General features: G+C 37.4%; 1 protein-coding gene across 1 annotated transcript in view; it reads right to left on the bottom strand.

The window, feature by feature from the left end:
- eys (eyes shut homolog (Drosophila)) overlaps positions 1-18,518 on the bottom strand; it is a 133,856-nt gene that overhangs the window by 92,446 nt on the left and 22,892 nt on the right. Inside the window, exons 6-14 of the mRNA XM_015374485.1 lie at positions 15,630-15,801; positions 15,254-15,332; positions 14,674-14,873; positions 7,890-8,014; positions 7,211-7,335; positions 6,670-6,858; positions 1,335-1,429; positions 705-840; positions 486-540 (exon numbers count right to left, since the gene is read on the bottom strand). Coding sequence (XP_015229971.1) covers positions 486-540; positions 705-840; positions 1,335-1,429; positions 6,670-6,858; positions 7,211-7,335; positions 7,890-8,014; positions 14,674-14,873; positions 15,254-15,332; positions 15,630-15,801 — 1,176 coding nt within the window. The remainder of the gene's footprint in view (positions 1-485; positions 541-704; positions 841-1,334; positions 1,430-6,669; positions 6,859-7,210; positions 7,336-7,889; positions 8,015-14,673; positions 14,874-15,253; positions 15,333-15,629; positions 15,802-18,518) is intronic.

The raw sequence follows: 18,518 nt of genomic DNA, 5'->3' as shown, positions 1-18,518 counted from the left end.
CACAGAATCCTTCAGCTGTAGCTTCTGTTATGATCCTCCTTTTAGCCTTTGTAGGGGCTGGCCTAAGCTCAGGAGGAGCATTTAAGTTAAAGAAGATACAGTAGTGATCACTCAGGTGGACATCCTGGACACGGACATCTGTAACATGGAGGCCAAGTGAGAAGACTAAGTCTAAAGTATGACCCTTATTGTGGGTGGGTCCTGATACATGTTGTCTAGATCCGAATGATTCCATCAAAGATAAAAGCTCCACTGCTGGGTTGGATGTATCATCATCCAAATGCAAGTTAAAATCCCCAAGAACTAAAACTCTCTCCAGTTTAATGAGAGAGGATAAAAAATTATTAAATTCACTGATAAAAACACCAGCAGGGCCAGGAGGGCGGTAGATCAAGATGCTATAAAAAGTGTTTGAAAGACTACTTTTCAGCATTTCCACTTCGAACGAGTAAAAAAGTTCAGTTTCAGTTATTCTGCATGTGTACCTGTCCTGGTACACAGCAGCAAGTCCCCCGCCACGGCGACAGGGGCGGGGCTTCCCTAAAATGGCACAGCCAGCAGGGCACAACTCATTCAGATGATACATTTCTCCATCCTTTTGCCAAGTCTCTGTTAGGAACATAAAATCCAGACTTTCTCTGGAGAAGAGTTCACCAAGAGAGAGAGCTTTATTTGCAATGGAGCGCGCATTCAGCAACCCACACCTCAATGTTGATGACGTCACTGTCGTACTCACTGGGCGCAACGGGATTTGTCGTAGCCAACGCTGACGCTGCGGTGTCCAGCTGTTCCAGCAGCTCAGCTGAAACTCCGTTGTTGACATGGAAGATGAGAATGATCCTGATCGCCGGGCAGCGCTTCCATCAGGATCGCGGCACGGCGGAGGCTCGACCCAGCTCTATGTAGTGGCACAAGGTGAGAGCGGAGCAGTGAACACTCTTCACTGCTGGCCGCTTCACAGCCCTTCATGACGCAGTTTGTATAGGAATTATATGTGAATCCACCTCATTAGCAACAGCTATCACGTGTGGTCTGATCGTACCATTAAGGTGCTTTAAAACTGAACATGAAACCTCCTGCAGTTGCTCAACTTTTAATTCCTCTGGCCAGCAAAAGCAAATTACCTGGCGGGCAAAAAGCTCTTCGTCATGGAGTCTACTGGTTATTGGTTTTACCTTAAAATGGCGACATAGATTTACGACAAAACAAATCGACGACGAACAAATCTGTCAGTGTCCCAGGATTCATCAGAGTCCCAGAGACTGAACTAGTATGGGGAATACCACCACCTCTTCCACATGCTACATCAGTATGACGGTCACTTTCAGCGGTACCTCTGCCTATCCAGGACCCAGTTCGGGCCCCTGCTGTCCTGCATTGGGAAACGAATCCCCCAGACAACAGCCATGTCCCCCTCTGGAGTGCAGGGCTGGAAAGGAGTGTGCAAGTATAGCAGCCAAAAATCAGTCAGGATATGCTATAAAATTCTGACAGATGAGTTAAAAAAATTATCCGAAGAGTTGTCCAAAATCAAAAGCCAACTATTGAGTGCTTTAAATTAGCAGGGCCAGTTTTGTTAATGAATAAATTGAATAACACTTTGCTGGAATGCCTTTTAGTACTTTCACCTCACAAGACTCCACTGCTGAAGAGCATGTATGCTGAAGCTCAGTTAATGTTTACTATGAAGTGTTAAGCCAAGCCAATTGCATACTGGGAGATTAGATTTCAAAAAGGACTAAAAGCAAAGTCTTATGACGTTGTTGTAACTACCCTGCTGGGGAAATAACTCTGCATGTCTCCCAAAAACCAAAGCATATTATTATTGAAGAAGTTCCAAAGTGTGAACATAATGATTTGGGTTTGCCATGAGACATATGTACAGCCAGACTTTGAATAAGTTAAGGAAAGATAAGTGAAGGAATGTATGAGATATTCTTGATAACCTGCACAAACAATGTGGATTTCTTTTTAGCAAGACAATGATTCCAAAAAAACTGAAATTTTTTTAGAAGAAGCAATATAAAGCTGGTAAAATGGGCCCGTCAATAGACTATGGAAACCTGATCATTAAAATGCAACGAAGAGGCAAACAGAAGTTTTAGGATTAAAAAACAGATTGGTGTGATGAATGGGTAAGAATAAAATCTTTTTGAAGAGCAGTAACATAGTTCAGCAAAGTTGTTCAATACTTATTCTCTGTGTCATTCCATTGTTTTGCACATCATTTTATTGACTTTTCTCTATTGTTTTCCTCTAATATGTGGTTTCCTGGGGGTAATATCATCATCTGGCGTGAATTTCACTTCAACAACTCCATTAGAAATATGTTTTGAAAAAGTTTTGAAATACTTATCTCTGTTTGATTCGAATTTCTTGGATAAAGGGCTGAAATAACAGCTAAAATGGACTGAAAAGTGAAAACCTGCAAATAGGCACAGAATGTGTAACTTTAGGCTAAAATATCTAGTTTGGAAAAAATCTTTCCAAAATATTTTATATCTATTTGGAAATGTTATAATACTAGCAAACTCACGTTAATAATAAGAACAGTTACAGACCCAGTCATTACAAATCAGCATCTAAATCGACCTCCAAAACAAATTAATAGATGCACAAAATGAGAGTAATAGTGAAACTGCCCCAAGAGATTCTAGATGTTTAGAATGAATAACTCCTTACTCATCAAGTTGATGTTGCACAGCTTTGAGGGGGTAATTTGATTTCCACAACACATGGCAGCAAAAGATAACAGCTTCACCTGTGTTGTGGTGATCACTTGAAGGAAAGTCGACTAAATCATAGCTAAGCAGAAGCAAGCCTCTTTCCTCTAGATTCCAATTAGATTTTACATTACAGGGTACATTTTCAGTACTATGCATTCAAGCACTTTATGTACAGCAAAGGAATTAACCATTCCAAACCTTAATGTTTGTTTGTTTGCTTGGAACAAGCTTAGAAAGTTGGTTTTACATAAGAATTAGGATAAAATAGAGATCTTATGCATTCAGTATGCCATTATGCCTCTTATATTTTGACATCACTTTAACTTGATATATATATTTCAGAGGTTGTGGAGCAGTCTGTGGTTTAAAGGAGCACTGAGTCTATTTCAAGCAGCACCAAGGGCACTGCATGTATTTAGATGGTGACCTAGTTTGATAAACTCACGAGTTTCTGGCTTCTCTTACTTTAGAACTTATTTACTTTGATTATACTCTTCTGTGTAGGAGAGCAAAAGAATGTTTCAGTGTGCCAAGGCTCAGGTTTGTTTTTCTATTGCACCTTTTTTGTGTACCTTTTAACCGTTTCTGAATCGGTGCGCTTACCAAGAGCTGGCTGGATCAGGTCCAGTGGGGAGGACTCAATAACAATTGGGCCCCCTACTGATTTTTAAAGTGCCACAATAAATTGGCTCAAGCTTGTCTGTGTTCAGTAGATTTGTTTTACAGTTCTGTGCACAGTCTCAGATATAGACAGACCTCATCTGTCACAGAGTAACAATCTGTCCCGAACTCACAGATTCCTTCTCCTACATAGACGACTGCATCAAACAGCAATAACGCAAAACAATTTATGTTTAGTGTTTGTCATTTTTTAGCTTAACGATGTACAACCAAATACTGATCAGCCACATTACTTGTTAGAATCCCCTTTAACTCAAATAAAAACAGAGCAGCACAATTTAGAAGAAAGCACAAAACCAGATTTAGACAGAATGCAGACACAGCTGCATATCATTTCTAAGATGATCTGATTCAGAGCTAATAAATCATTCGATGTTATTTTCAAATGGCTCTATAAAAATTCAATTTGAAGTAGGACTCTAAGGGAGTCTCACCTCATTCAAATTTGGCAAAGTGAGTCGTTAAGTTTGCTTTGAAGGACATGGTAGATCTGGATTTTTTATTTATCAAAAACAGGCTCTTATATTTGGCCTCACTTTTACATCATTTATTGTTTATCTTTATAAATAATAGTTCAAAGTCACGTAGCTAAACTAATGTTTTAAAAATGTTGAAACTTGTTTGATTCCTACTTGGCAGTATCCTTGTCTGTCGCATTTGTCATAATAAATAGATTTAGTTAGACCACTTAAGTATTTCTCAAAAGAAATATTTAAAAAAATATAAAAAAATCACCTTTTACATTATAAGTCGTTAAACCATCACACATTAATGCAAGAAAAATAGAAATACCATCATGAATAGTTTTGCTTTTAATAAGTGTGTCTTATTAGAAACAAAGCCAGTGGAAATAGCAATACCGATTTCTTTATCAGTATCAGGTCTTGATGTTTTAAAATTTACAGAAAATTCATCATAAAACAAATACAAAGCCAAGTGTAACTGAAAATCCCATCAGTCACAGATTTCAAACCTGGGTTTGAAGCTACGCAAGCCCAACCCAAGAGAGCTTCTAAGAAGGAGGCATCCCAATGACGGCATAGGACTATATAATTACAGCACGGAAATATCTTGCATGCACAGTAATTGTGCAACAGAAAAGACTTAAGTCATAAAACAAAAGAAACCTAGATATTTGTTCAGGACTTGCTGGCCAAATTAAAGTCTTCTCCACTTCATAGAACAGGAGCCAAAGGAGAGATCACGTGTGTACAGTATAACCAACATCCATGTTATTTTAATGTAGAAGGAAGAGTTTGACCAAAGTTTGTATTGGTGAAACTCCAAATTATATGATAATATGTAATCATAACTCTTATTGATAAGTTCACATATATTCCATTAAAATCTAATGCCTTTGAAATTAGTTGTTTAAGTGTTTAGAATACCTTTATATAACCTTCTCAAATGTGAGAGTTTGCTGTAACTTTTTTTTTTTATTTCTCCCGACCAAAGTGCTTAAACTTATTCGGCATTGTGATCTGAATTGCTTGGATGCACACCAACCGTTATGCCTATAGATTTTTAGAAAATAAGATGATTATTATGGCCAAAAAAGTACATTTTAGTTTGATCCCACAAAAACACAGAACTCGTTTTTTTATGGGTGGTTAAGCTATTTTACCAGCTGAAATGAGCATAGTTCTAAAGTGTTTTGCTGATGTTGGGGAGTTTTAAAGGGGTCATAGAATGCAAAACTGAGTTTAGATTGTCATAGATGAATGACGATAGTTCGGTGTGTGAAATGGACGTACAAAGAAGGTCAAACCTCATCGATACCTCCTTTCTCTGCAAATCTCACAATTCTAAACTTCCAGCATAAAATGGGCGAATTCAAACGAAGCACTGAATTGACGTCAATTCGTGGGGGGCCCGAGCGGGAAATGGATTGACCAAACCCGACCAGGCGACAGTATGCTTCCTCCCCGACTGCCCAGTAAGGCAGGGGGAAGCTACCATCCCCGGGTCAGGTTCGGTCGCTCTGTCCCCCACTGGCTCCCTGTTTCGATAACGTGCTGCACTGTAGTCGACCAAAATCTCAGACGATTTTGTAATTCCCCCCAGACATTTTTTAGTTATGAAAGGTAGGACATGTCTGGGAAAAAGGGGACGTCTGGTCACCCTACCATATAAACAATTTGATGTTTCAGTGAATGAGTGCTTGCTGCTATGATGCGTCTTTGCTAAGCAGCTTCGCTCATTGTAAACCAACCAATCAGCTCACAGCTCATTTGAGTATTCACTAGCATACCATAAAAGGAAGAAAAACTGTTGTTTCATTCTGGGGCTCTTACCCGGGCTTGCATTAGGGTGCATAGAACAGCAAATATGCCATTTTCTGCTCAACCAATGTTACACACCCTATTCAGAGACCTTAAGGACCAGATACCCTATATAATCATTCTATGACCCCTTTAAATGCATATATTGGATCAAACAATTCTCAACTCAGGGACGTAGAGCCTATCTCACTGGTTTACTGTGTAATCGTGAAAATATGAGGGTCACCTTTAGGTAATAGAAGCCAAGGATTAATCAGAATTTTAGGAGTCCTGAATTTGTGTATTTGAATTCTAAAACCAGAAGTTTAAAACAACCAACAATTGTTTTTTTAAAGGCCTACTGGTCTAAGTGTAGTTAAATGTCTGAATATGAAGAGAGGAGGAGGAAAAGTTTCAGTTAAATAAAATCCCCATCTTGTTGAATTAATTTTCATAAAAATAATAGATGTGACAGAGGAAAAGTCTAGTCAGTTTTAAGATCAGAAAGTAATTTTAAGGTTTCTGTTTTTACAGTTTAAGCATATAGTTTTAAGATTTTTCCACTGAAGGGGACTTCTTGGAAAGTGAGTTTTTGTAAAATTGTTTTCTGAAGTTATCCTAATGTCACCTTCGATGGGAAAAGATTCTAAAATATACTACAATTTTCTGTTCTTTTTACCTTTACCTTTTTGACTGATTGTTGTTTTTGCTTTTTCTTAATTGTATAGTTTTGAACTTTTTGATAAGTTAGTAGGGAAATTTGAAAAACAATCTCTGTATTTTCTAGAGAGTTTGTTTGTCTAAGTAAATGGAAATGGAAAATATGAATAAAGGATGAGGTTTCCTTCTTGCACAAAAAAAACACCCTAAAGGAAATATTATAATAAGCTTAAAGTGACATATGAAGTAGGACACGTCATTTGTATCGCTATTTTTCCACTTAAAAATTTTAACAAGCACACAACATGGTCTATACCTGTGGATAATTCAGCAGTTGGTACTGGGCTTAGCGTTGACATCACTGTTCCGGGTGTGTAACTGTGGGTGATGTTCATGCTTGGCGTCACCAAGGGAACAGGAACCATAATGGGAGGGATGCAGCTAAACTTGTTTATGCCATCTACACAGGAAAAAGCTTCTGGACATGGATTGGGCAGGCAGTCATCATAGTTCTGCTCACAGTTTCTTCCCTGTTTACATAAATTAGATAGCAATGAGATATGTTGTTCAACCATACACTGAATTATTAAATGAGGTCTGATGTTTACAGTTGAATCGTCAAAGTGGTTAAAAGCTTTTTAAATTTAAAAAACATCATCGTAGAAAGTACAAGACAACCTAAGTATATCTATGTTTACAAAGATAACAGTATGATTTTATTTTTTTCATCGAATAATTAAGAAACAAGAAAATGAAAAAGATTAAACAAATTATTTGACTGACAAGAAAGGACTTAAAAGTTTTTACTTCAGAGGAAACTGGTAACTAACCCAAGTTTAGTTTAAAGAGGTAGGGTAAGAGTATAAAGTGGAAGAGCCTCACCACAAATCCAGGACGACAGAAACAGGTGTAGCCATAGCCTGGATCATTCTGGATGCATATCCCCTGGTTGCAGGGCTGTGGAAGGCACTCATTAATGTCATCCTCACAGTGAAGGCCTGTCCAACCTGCCAGGAACAAAAGCCCACAGAGTGCTGTAGTGAGCCTGTGCTCTCTCACTTCCACCCTCTGAAGTGAATATCAATCAGATTCGCTTACATTGATTTGCTTCTTTTTGGGTTCACACACACATACAGGGACAAGAAAAGGCTTTCACTAAAGAGTAAGATGCCACATCCATTTCAACGAGATAAGGTCATTTTGTTCTTTAATCACTGTTTTTTTTCCTACTGTATGACAGTAAATATCACCGTGGAGAAAAGTGACCTCAGAGTAGCTTTGAGGACAGTATGTATGTAGACATGATAGTAACCTTTCAGCAGACTTTTTGCAAGGTGATCTGTAAGTTACTACAGCCTTTAAGCTCCCCTCTACCACATCTAGGACATTATAGAGACTTAAGTCTTCTTGCTCACTAAGATGTAAAGACTTAATGCTATTTAGGTTATGTTAAAGTATTCACAACTGGAAAGGCTGCCTTTAAAAGATCTTAGAACTGGAAAAACTACTGTATTATTTTTGAGGCAAACTGAGAAAATCACAGGATATCAGAATGACTCACCTGACCTGCAGTGGCAGACGTAGCTATTAATAAGATCTTGGCAAACAGCACCATTCTGGCACGGCGCTGAGCAACATTCGTTTATATCCACTTCACAGAAATCCCCCATGAAACCTGGTGGACAACTAAAAAAATGATAGTTTAAATAAACCATTAGGCAATCTCTCTGGGCTGTCACTTTTTTGTGAGTTTGAAATACTGTGCGTAAGAATGACTTCTTTTGCAACAAATTAACAAAGGAAGCAGTCAGCCAGTTCAATTTTGATCAATTCAACAGATTAGTTTGGAAGTTTAGATCAAATTTAGAGAGGAAATCATGGCAAAGGAAAAAAAATACCCTGACAGGAGAAAAATAATGTAAGTAGTACAATTTCAAATACATTTGATCCATTTAATATTAGAACCATGTTCACAATGTGCTATTTATTAATATAAAGCAAAAGGTCACCGCTCTACTTTATAACCTTTAATTAGTGCCTGGTATATAATGCAAAGCACCTCCTTCAATCATCATATTTTCTTTGTGAGAAGCCCTCGAAACTAAAATCAAGCTTTGAAGAATGGTAAAGGAGAATATTCATCAGAGATTTGATTTGTCAAGCACCCACAAAATGAGGCCTTAAACTTGGATAAGTTACTTTTCACACAAAAATTGTGATCTATCAAATAAATGTTGGTCTGGAAACGTCTGGTCCCTCATACCAACTCTGACAAGTACATGCACACATTTTGAAGGAGAGCAGAAAACAATGACAGATGGTGAGGTGGAGAATTTAAGCCAGATTTAAGACCTCTCAGACGTTCATCGACTATCATATATGAAACACTCATAGATCGACATCATCATAAGCATCAATATTGCTGTGTAGCTCGTGCTTGTGCTGGTCAACCATAAATATATACAAGGACCAAGCTTGCGCAATATATAAATGTTTTCTCACATCACATTCCTCTCGCCGATGATCAACAAGGTGAGGTGCACCACAGATCAAATTTAACTACCTGTAAGGCATTCACATTGAAAGCTATAAACACTTTAAAACTGCTGTGACAGCCATACGTGATGGTGTGGTATGGATGCTGCTCTGCTGGAGGATGTTGAAATGGAAGAATTAAAAGGAATCACCAAGGTTTCCTGATATTGATTGGTTTATCAGGCAATCAGACTCTCTAGAGCAGTGTTCCTCAAAGTAGGGCATCAGAACTTAGAATATTATGTGGTAATTTTTTGTTGAATTGATTACAATGTTGAATTATGTCACATAGAATAATAAGCAATCTTGGTATGAAAATTATTAGAATAGAATTTAACTTTATTGTCATTACATTGTCACGAGTACAAAACAATTAAATGTACATATAAACAGAAAGTAATTGTAAGAGGCTATAAAATAGATAAATAGGGGAAGCTACTGTAGATACAGATTATACAGGAAAGTTAGGATATGGATTTTGTATATATATTAATGGGGTTATAATGCAAGATAATGGGAGATAATAGTGGATAAAAGATTTACAGATTATATACAGCTTTAGTTGAGAAATACATATACATGGTGTCGGATTACAGTAGTAGGTTGTTGTGACTATGCATGTATTGTATGTGTGGGTTGGGTGGGGGGTACAGTCCTTATAGTTGGTGTCAGGAGGCGTTCAGGAGCCTGACAGCTGTGGAGAAGAAGCATTTCTGGAGCCTGGTGGTTCTAGTCCATAGGCTTCTTTTACTTTTTAGAGGTGAAAGCTTTGTGATTGAAATTGGAAGGACAGAGCTAAGATCCTGTGGGATTTCCAGATACTTCAGATGCAGACAAAATGGCTGTGGCCAACCAAACATACATTGTGATCATTGATATGCAGCAGAGGATGGCTGTAGTGATTAATGTGGTCATCACAAATTATGGAAACATCAGGAAAAAAGAACATGAGAAATTGGAAAATACCAAGGCCTCAGACAAGAACTAGAAAGAGCCTGGAGGGTAAACTTTGACAAGCTTATGCGCAGTGCCTGGACTAAGGTCAAGTAATCGAGCTATGGTAATGTCAAACATTCTGGACAGATGATGAGGAACTAGTCGCCAACAAACAGCTTGTCTTTAGTAAACCATCCAGAAATAACTGAAATACAGAGTATTTGGGAAACAGTGCAAGCTTTAGTGGTCCTTTATAGAGATCAGTAACACATAAGCCGGGCATACTCTGTGCGATATTTGCAATTGTTGTTCTCAGCTACAGCTCAAACTGTACAACAAAATCGCAGGGTTTAAAAGTTAACACTTCATTATGCATGATCTTACACTGTGCAGCCAGATGCTCTGATGCGATTTAGCTGCTCGCACTTCACATCCAAAAACCACACGTCGGACTTGTCAATCTGGAAGAAAAAATCCTGTTTGCATATGTACAGTGCATGAGGTTTTAGTAAATCGGCTCGTAGATGCTCGTAGCTCTGCTTCAACAGCAGGATTTCCCCACTAACACCTTACAAGGGCTAACTGAATTTCTCCCGACCTAACGATTCCTGATTGGAAGGTGGTCGTGACAGGCTAATCGCCCCTCCCTTACTCCCTGTATATCACATAACGCAGGATGCATGATGAGGCTAAAACTTGGCTCGGCTCCAAAAAAAATTCTCTCGCCCCTGGAAAATCAGCCCGAAAAGAGCAAAAACTTGTAAAGTGTATGCCCAGCTAAAAATTAATTCTGTTGAAAACAAACAAACAAAAAATGTTGAAATTATCCATCACATCCTAGAGTGGCATCTGCTATACGCTGTCGAGATGTCTGTTGGAGATTTTGTGCGACTAATGGAGCAGCTTGTGGAAATTTTTCAGATGATAATTCGAAGGTATTGGAAGGAAATAAACAATCACGTTGAAATTTTCTTGTTATTAAAATTGTTTTTAATTATACTATCATTTATCTAGGTCATATATTAAATAAGTTGAATGACAGTGATAAATAAAAAAGATTAGCTTACTACAAAAAGTAAACCAAAACAAAAAAACGGCTAATAGTTGAACCACGATTGAAAGATGGGTTGCTATCGTATGTGACAGTTACATACTGTTTTGACAAAAAGATTGCATCTCTCAGGGTTAAAAAAAATACTATATATAAAATCTGGTCAATTTGTCTATTTTAAACCACAGACATGCACCATATGCCTTTCCCTCCCTACCATACGTTCAATTATAAAATGTGCAACAAAGTGTAGAGCAACAAAAATATTAAATATCAAATATTAACAGAGCACCAAATTTTGTTGTGGTTTGCTCTGTTTATGCACCTGGCAAAGAGCTTCCAAACATGGATTTTTTATTACATTTGACTCATTTGCTGGCATTTAACAATATGGTGGTATGAACAGAATGCTAAAGTTTTTGAATGATGAACTTGTCTGGAAATGATCTGAAGAAAAATGTAAATGTTTCTGTTTTGTTTACTGCATTATATTGTTTCGTTATGTGATGATTGTGCAGAAGTTTGGAAATTCAAAATGATTAATAAAACATGAACTGATATCCATAAAATGTTTAGGTCAATGCGACAAAAAAAATTCAACTCTTTTGGCTTGTTGGGTTTCATTAATTCAGAAATATTGTTTTAAATTGACCCAAATAAATTAAATGCTGATTTTCACGCATGCCTTTTTTTTAAACAGTTTCCTTTATTATTTTATTTTTAAGAAAGGTATATAAGAAAATAAGCTATTTGTTGTATAAATTAAATCACTTTTAAATTCTGCACATCCATCCCACTGTGTTTCTACCCCCTGGTGAAAAACTGTGATTTTCCAGATGGACAGAGAGCTTGATCATGCATCAAAGGTTCTGCAAATCTGAGGCCAAGGAGGCCAAAAATCTAAGGATTAAACCTCTATGAATTTCCAACTGGGAGCAAGACAAATGCTAAATAATAAGGCAGACTGTAGAAGGTCAAAACGGAAAATGTAAAGAAAAAGCATGAAGTCTTGCTGGGTTTACGGAATCTAAAACATCCCTTGGGAAATTCTACATCTGCTATAAAGTAATACCTTTAACAATTTATAATTGTAAACCCACAAAATGACTTTAGGATTTAATATCTTTTACAGGGAGTTTTTGTACAACACTTAGGAGGTCATATTATCTTAAATTATGAGATTCTACCTTTCTATTTCATATTCAATGGTGTCAATAATTTTACTTTTATTTTTTCTTGCAGCTTCTCTACATCAAGCTAAAACAATAAACAAAAGCCCATTCATTTTATTTGCAAATTCAAAGGACAAATTGCATCCCTGTAATGTAATATTATAGAAGCAACTCTAAATCAGAGAAGCATCATTTAAAACATGCTACCCAGGCAGTGCACTGTGTCATCACTTCACACTGTAAACAGCATCACACTACTTGGAGTAACAGTATTCATTGTCATATAAATCATTACATCAAGCATATAGCAGCACAACAGCACAAGGTTAGGCAAAGTAATTAACTGTACAGCAACCGAGGATCTGCTGAGTCGAATTGGCATAGTAGCCCTGCATTCATCTTGTATCTAGATCCACTTCATCACTCAAGGCATAGCATGATGGCAATTAAAAAGTAATGATTCACTTGCAAACAACCTGAAGAACTGATGCAAGGCACAGATGTACTGCAGCAACAATTATTATTAGACTGGATGCATTTTTAATTGGAGCAAATTAAGCTCCCTATCACTGACAATGATTTCAACTTTAAAATGATTAAGATGCACTTAAGAACAGGTTTTTGAATCAGACGGAAATATTTACTGATTCATGTGGGTTTTTGCAATATTTTATGTTCAGCTTTATCCAATAAATCCTTTTTTTTTCTAATTGTTCCCACAAAACACTGATATCATTTAATACTCCGGAGCACAACATTTTGCCGTAAAACTAGCCAACGCTTGGGTGATTCAAGACAGGAGCCATAGGTTAAACGGAATGCACCAATTCAAAAAAAAACTGAGACCTGAGTAGATAGCCAAACAAGTCCCCTCGCCATCACTTTACAGGATCCAGACAGTTTTTCAGGAATAATTTGGATGTTCCAGAAACTGCATCACCTCACCCTGCATCAAAGCATCTGGGTATGGTCATGATCTAACTTCAATTGATAAAAAGAAAATGGTGTAATAACTTACACGCACTAGTTAAGAGCTTCATCACAGTTCCTGTTGGTCATATCAGACCAGCATTCAAAAGATACAGATGCGCTTTAACTGACATCAGTTTAGCACAACCCCTATAAACAGGAAGTCTCGTCATTCACTGGTGGAGTTTTTCTCTTTACACTGCAGTTCACACAAGTTTTGACACAACATAAAAGAAACAAAAAATCTGCTAAACCCTCTTTAAACACCGACTTCTTGCTGAACCTTATAGTGTTGCAGTGTTGAATTTTCATCTCTTGCCATTTGGATATGTTTGGCTGTAAATCCGACATGCATTTTCAAATCTGCCTCAAACTGAATATGTGTGATGTTTGAGATTCTATAAAGAACTCTACTAGAATAAATTGTACTCATGTGCACTCCCTGGAATATGTGAATCAGTAGTGAATCATTGGCTGTTTCTGAATGTCAGCCCTAACCCGTCAATCACTATATAGAACGGGGCTATAGAATGCTCTAAGTGAATTGACCATTCGAACAGATGATCTCTACTTTTCAACCCCCCTTAGTCAAGTGACTCGGCTCCTCGCATAGTACCTTAGAAGCATAGCACCATCCTTGTTCTCTCTTGCCCCCAAATCAAATCCCATGACTCTTTGTGAGGGGTGCACAGAGTGCACTACTTTTTCATCCAAGAGACATTCACATGCTCATATAAAATGGTGTAACCCCTATATAGTGCTCAATTTAGAGGTTAGCGCAGACATTTGGTCACTTCCCTTATATCTACTCCACATTTTGCGTGTCTACTGATGGACTAGTTTTGAAGAAAAATTGTATTGTTCATTTGTGTCATCACTTTAGAACTGCCTACTAAAAACAGGAATAGATCATCTGTTCCAGCTCGCTTATCTGTGAATACACTGCTCTTTTCCCTATCCATAATTGTTTTTTGTTCTCTGTTGTTTTATGTTCCTGTATCTGTATTTTGTATTTTCATCTCTTTTTATTTATTTTTTGTATTATTTGTAAAGTGACCTTGAGTGTCTAGAAAGGCACTGTTAAATAAAATGTATTATTATTATTATTATTATAACTTCTGTTAGGGAGATTATAACAAGCCAAAAATTTAGAAGTATTTTAGCTGAAGTTGACTTTGCCTGTTTAAAGGTACAGTAAAGTCATGCCTTATTTATGGTGTAAGATGTTTGCTAGTTCGGGTAGAGGTATTGTCAGGTGCTATAGACTTAGGTTTTCAACCATTTTTATTTGTCGTTTACTTTGTGAATATAAGAGCAGTTAAGTTATAGTTGAGTTTCACTGGCCTAGATAAGTGTTTTTAAAATGAAGTATTTGGTGTGGAGTTGAATTATCTAATTGTTAAAAAATTATGATATTTTGAATGGTAATTGTGAATGTATTCCATATATGTGCAGAGCTTACTGTATTTCCATGAGTTAAGATTGAACCAGACTTCTTCTACTAAGACACAGCGTGTTGGGCGTGTGTCTTAGAAGAAGCACAAGACATGGCAGTCCAAAATCTATTTAATTAAATATTAGATAACTTGGAGTTATATGTCAACTGAAAAATATTTGCTTTTCTCAGTCTACATAAAATCATTGAATGTCAAAGAAACAAAAAATGCAGTATGCAAACTCACATGCAAGTGAAGTTTGATCCTTCACCATCGATGCAGGTGGCTCCATTGAAGCACAGTGAGACGTTAAAAGAGGTGTCTTTACAAATATCTATGTCAGTTTCACAAGTCTTTCCTGTGAATCCATCCAGACAGAAACATGCGTATTTATCAATGAGATCCACACAGGAGCCTCCATTTACACAGGGATTGCAGGCACAGTCCTGAAAGATATTGTAGGTTCAACTGACAACAACACAACATAGAAGATTGTATACCATAATTTTAGTTTAGGCTAAACACCAAGGAAAGTAATTTGTTAATAGTTAATTTACTGAATATACAGAAAGCCAGTAAGCAATTCTATATTTTATCTCTGGAGTCCAGCAGAGAGCTTTGATTTAAATCAATTAGGCTTTCCACTAAGCCAATTCCTTTTAATCAGGTATTTCTACAATGTTTACATGATCCTGGTAGACCAATTGACTTATCTCACAAACACGTCAATAGAGGTAATGATACCAAAGGCCACACAAAGACTACAAAAGGCTCCTGGCATTTTCTACTGAAAACCCACCAGGTTTATTAATTAAACTAAACTCACATCAATGTTTGTTCCACATCTGATGCCAGTCCAACCCGGTTTACAAAGGCAGGTGTATGAATTTACTCCATCTTTACAGCTGGGGGAGAAAAACAGATAAGGTCAAAATCGGGTCCCGTAGCAAAGCAGAAAAAAAATATATATATATGAAGCTTTCTTAATGAAAGTCTTATTGATGGATATGTCACGGAGAAAGCTTATACAGAAATCAATATAATGTTTGGAATGTAATAATCTCTCTTTAGCTAAGTTGATAATCGTGACTTAAGTATGACCACAAAATAAAAGTAGTTCCTGCCTTGTTGGCAAGGGGTCATTTTATAATTTTATCCAATAACCATTATTTTCTTGTTGAAAGAAAGGGAAAAGTACGCACCTCCCATGAAGACACGGAGCTGACATGCATTCATCAATGTTGGACTCACAGTGGAGCCCTATGAAGCCATCAGGACACCAGCAGTGATATTGATTAGTCTCATCAATACATCTTCCATTATTTTGGCATGGGCTGGAAAGACACTCATTGATGTTCACTTCACAATGCGCTCCTAGAAAGAAGGAGTGTTTCACTAGGAGAACATTGTTTAAAAAGCCATCAAACACCTACTGCTGTTTACACAAAAATAACAACAAAACAGAGCAAGGCTCTGGGGAATACAGAAAATCTGTGGCTCGTTAAGGAATGATCAACATAGACACAAGATTACCTGCAAGCGTAATTTATCATTTAAGCTGTGCACCCAAACAGATTAGACAAACTATGAACAATCATTTTTGAAAACAGGTCACAGAATGGACAACTTTCAAAATGCTAGTTTTATGTTTCAGTGTGTATCCTACATGCGAGTTGCAGGCCAATCCATATTCAGCAAATGATAGCCCTAACAGTAGTGGGGTCCACAAAAGGAACTCTAACAATGGTAGAAAGTATCCATCTTCATCCATCTTCCTCCGCTTATCCGGGGTCGGGTCGCGGGGGAAGCAGCTTAAGAAGGGAGGCCCAGACTTCCCTCTCCCCAGCCACTTCTTCTAGTAGAAAGTAAATGTACCAAATCTGGATAGCTTTCAATAATTAAATGTGTAAAGAAATGCATATAGATTATAGTATTCAAACAGGAACCATGGTTTGAATTCAGCAAATTGGTAAGAACACTTAAATCCTTGCCAATAGCAAATGTGATAAAAACTGTCTGAATGGAGCTTTATGATTCTCATATCCTGCGTACCACTTCAACGAAATTATTCACTTTAAAAGACAATCTTTTTTCTAAAAGGGATGTCATAGTTGCATCCTCATCTATATCCAGCACGTGCCTTCTTGCTACCGTGTTGCTTTGTTTACCTCCCATGAGCAAGGTAAACACAACAGCAGTGCCACCAACGTGCCTGGCATATGTCCAAAAGCATCGTCATTGGTACTGTGTACACTTGTGTGGATGCAATTTTCTAAGCTGTTCCTATGTTCTGAACATAAGCTGTACTTTGGATTGGCTTACTTCTGCAATATGCCATACAAATAATCTTGCTTTACTCCACCTAAAGTTGAATGTGACATCTGGGCTCAATCAAGTTTTTTAGGTATTTGAAGCTTTGTTGAAATGAAAAAAACTAACAAAATAAAAACTTATAAAATAAGCCAACTTTTCTTAAGATCTTAGTTTTATTTGTGTAACAATAAGTGAGGAATGCATGTACCTTGGCTATTGTTTCAGTCAAAGTGTTAAAAAAAAATTTAATTAGGCAATTAGGAAATTATTAAACTTCAGTCATGTTACAAATACAAAATTCAGTATACCTTATTTATAAAAGAGCAAAATAAAATAGCAAGAGGGCCTCAGGAGCATTGCAGAAAAAAAACAGAAAGAAAAATACGTGGCCACGGAGAAGTACATATTTTGAAAAATAACCCAGAACCATTACATATTTGTGAGAAAGAATTGTTAGAAAAGAATAGAAAATTACTTTATTGCCCCACAATGGGAAAATTCTGGTGTTTACAGCAGTAAAAAGATTATAGAAAAATCATCACCCAAATGTGCACCTTAGAAACATGCATAAGAATAATATAATAGTGAAGAGTTAAAAAATAACGCAAATGAAATACTGTTTTAACAATATAAATACTGTGCACCTGGAGAATAAATAACCCATATACACCTGTGGACATTTTTACAGTAATGGATATTTGAAAATAGCAGCAACATCAGAGATGTGCAAAATGACAGAAGCATGTTATTTAACTGACTAAGGAAGAAACTGTGCAAAATCAGCATGAATGTAAAAACTTATTGAGGTTGTTGGGAACAGTGGTGGTTCTAAAGTCTTGCAGCTGCTGGGAGGAAGGATCTGTGATGACGCTCCCTGGTGCATTTAGGGTGCAGCAGTCTGTCACTGAAGGAGCTCTACAGTTCTGTACCAGCTTCATGCATGGGGTTGGAGACATTTTCCAACAGAGATGTTATTCTGGTTAGGGTTCTTTTGTTTCCCACCTCCTTCACTGAGTCCAGATGGCATCCAATCACAGGGCTGGCCTTTCTGATCAGCTTATACAGTCGCTTTCTCTCAGCAACAGATAAGCCACTGCTCCAACAGACAGCTCCATAGAAGATGGCTGATACCACAGCAGTAACATAGAAGGTCTTTAGGAGTGCACCCTGCACTCCAAAAGACCTCAGTCTCCTGAGCAGGAAGAGTCTGCTCTGACCTTTTTTATACAGAGCCTCATCCAGTCCAGTTCAATATTCAGGTGAACACCTAAAAGTCCATTATCTCAATGTCCATTCCCTAAAAGTTCAGCGGTGTCAGTGGGGTCGATCTGCTTCTGCGTAGGTCCTCCACTAGCACCTTGTTTTTTCCTGCATTAATCAGAAGGTGGTTCTGCTAGCACAAAGTTCTGGGTCCACTGTCTGTACTCTGAGTTGACCCCACCTGTGATGAGGCCAACTATGCCAGAATTGTCAGAGAACTTCTGGAGGTGGCAGCGTTTGGAACTGATGGAGAAGTCTGCAGTGTAGATGGTGAAGAGGAATAGTGCCAGCACTGTTCCCTGTGGGACCCCAGTACTGTAAACCAACGTATTTTAACTGAATTTTAAAAGTTGTGAATTATTTTATAAAAAACGTTCCCTGATTGAATGCATACATTTACTATAATATAGCAAGGATGTTTCTTAAAATTTAATAATATGAGGTGTATTCACAACAGAAAATACCTACAATCTAACCAGAAGCAAAATCTGAGATGTTTTATTAGGTTCAGTTCTGTT

This window comes from Cyprinodon variegatus, unplaced genomic scaffold (genome assembly GCF_000732505.1).
Source record: "Cyprinodon variegatus isolate N-32 unplaced genomic scaffold, C_variegatus-1.0 Scaffold104, whole genome shotgun sequence".
Classification (NCBI taxonomy): Eukaryota; Metazoa; Chordata; class Actinopteri; order Cyprinodontiformes; family Cyprinodontidae; genus Cyprinodon; species Cyprinodon variegatus.
This window is presented reverse-complemented; position numbering and strand designations above follow the sequence as displayed.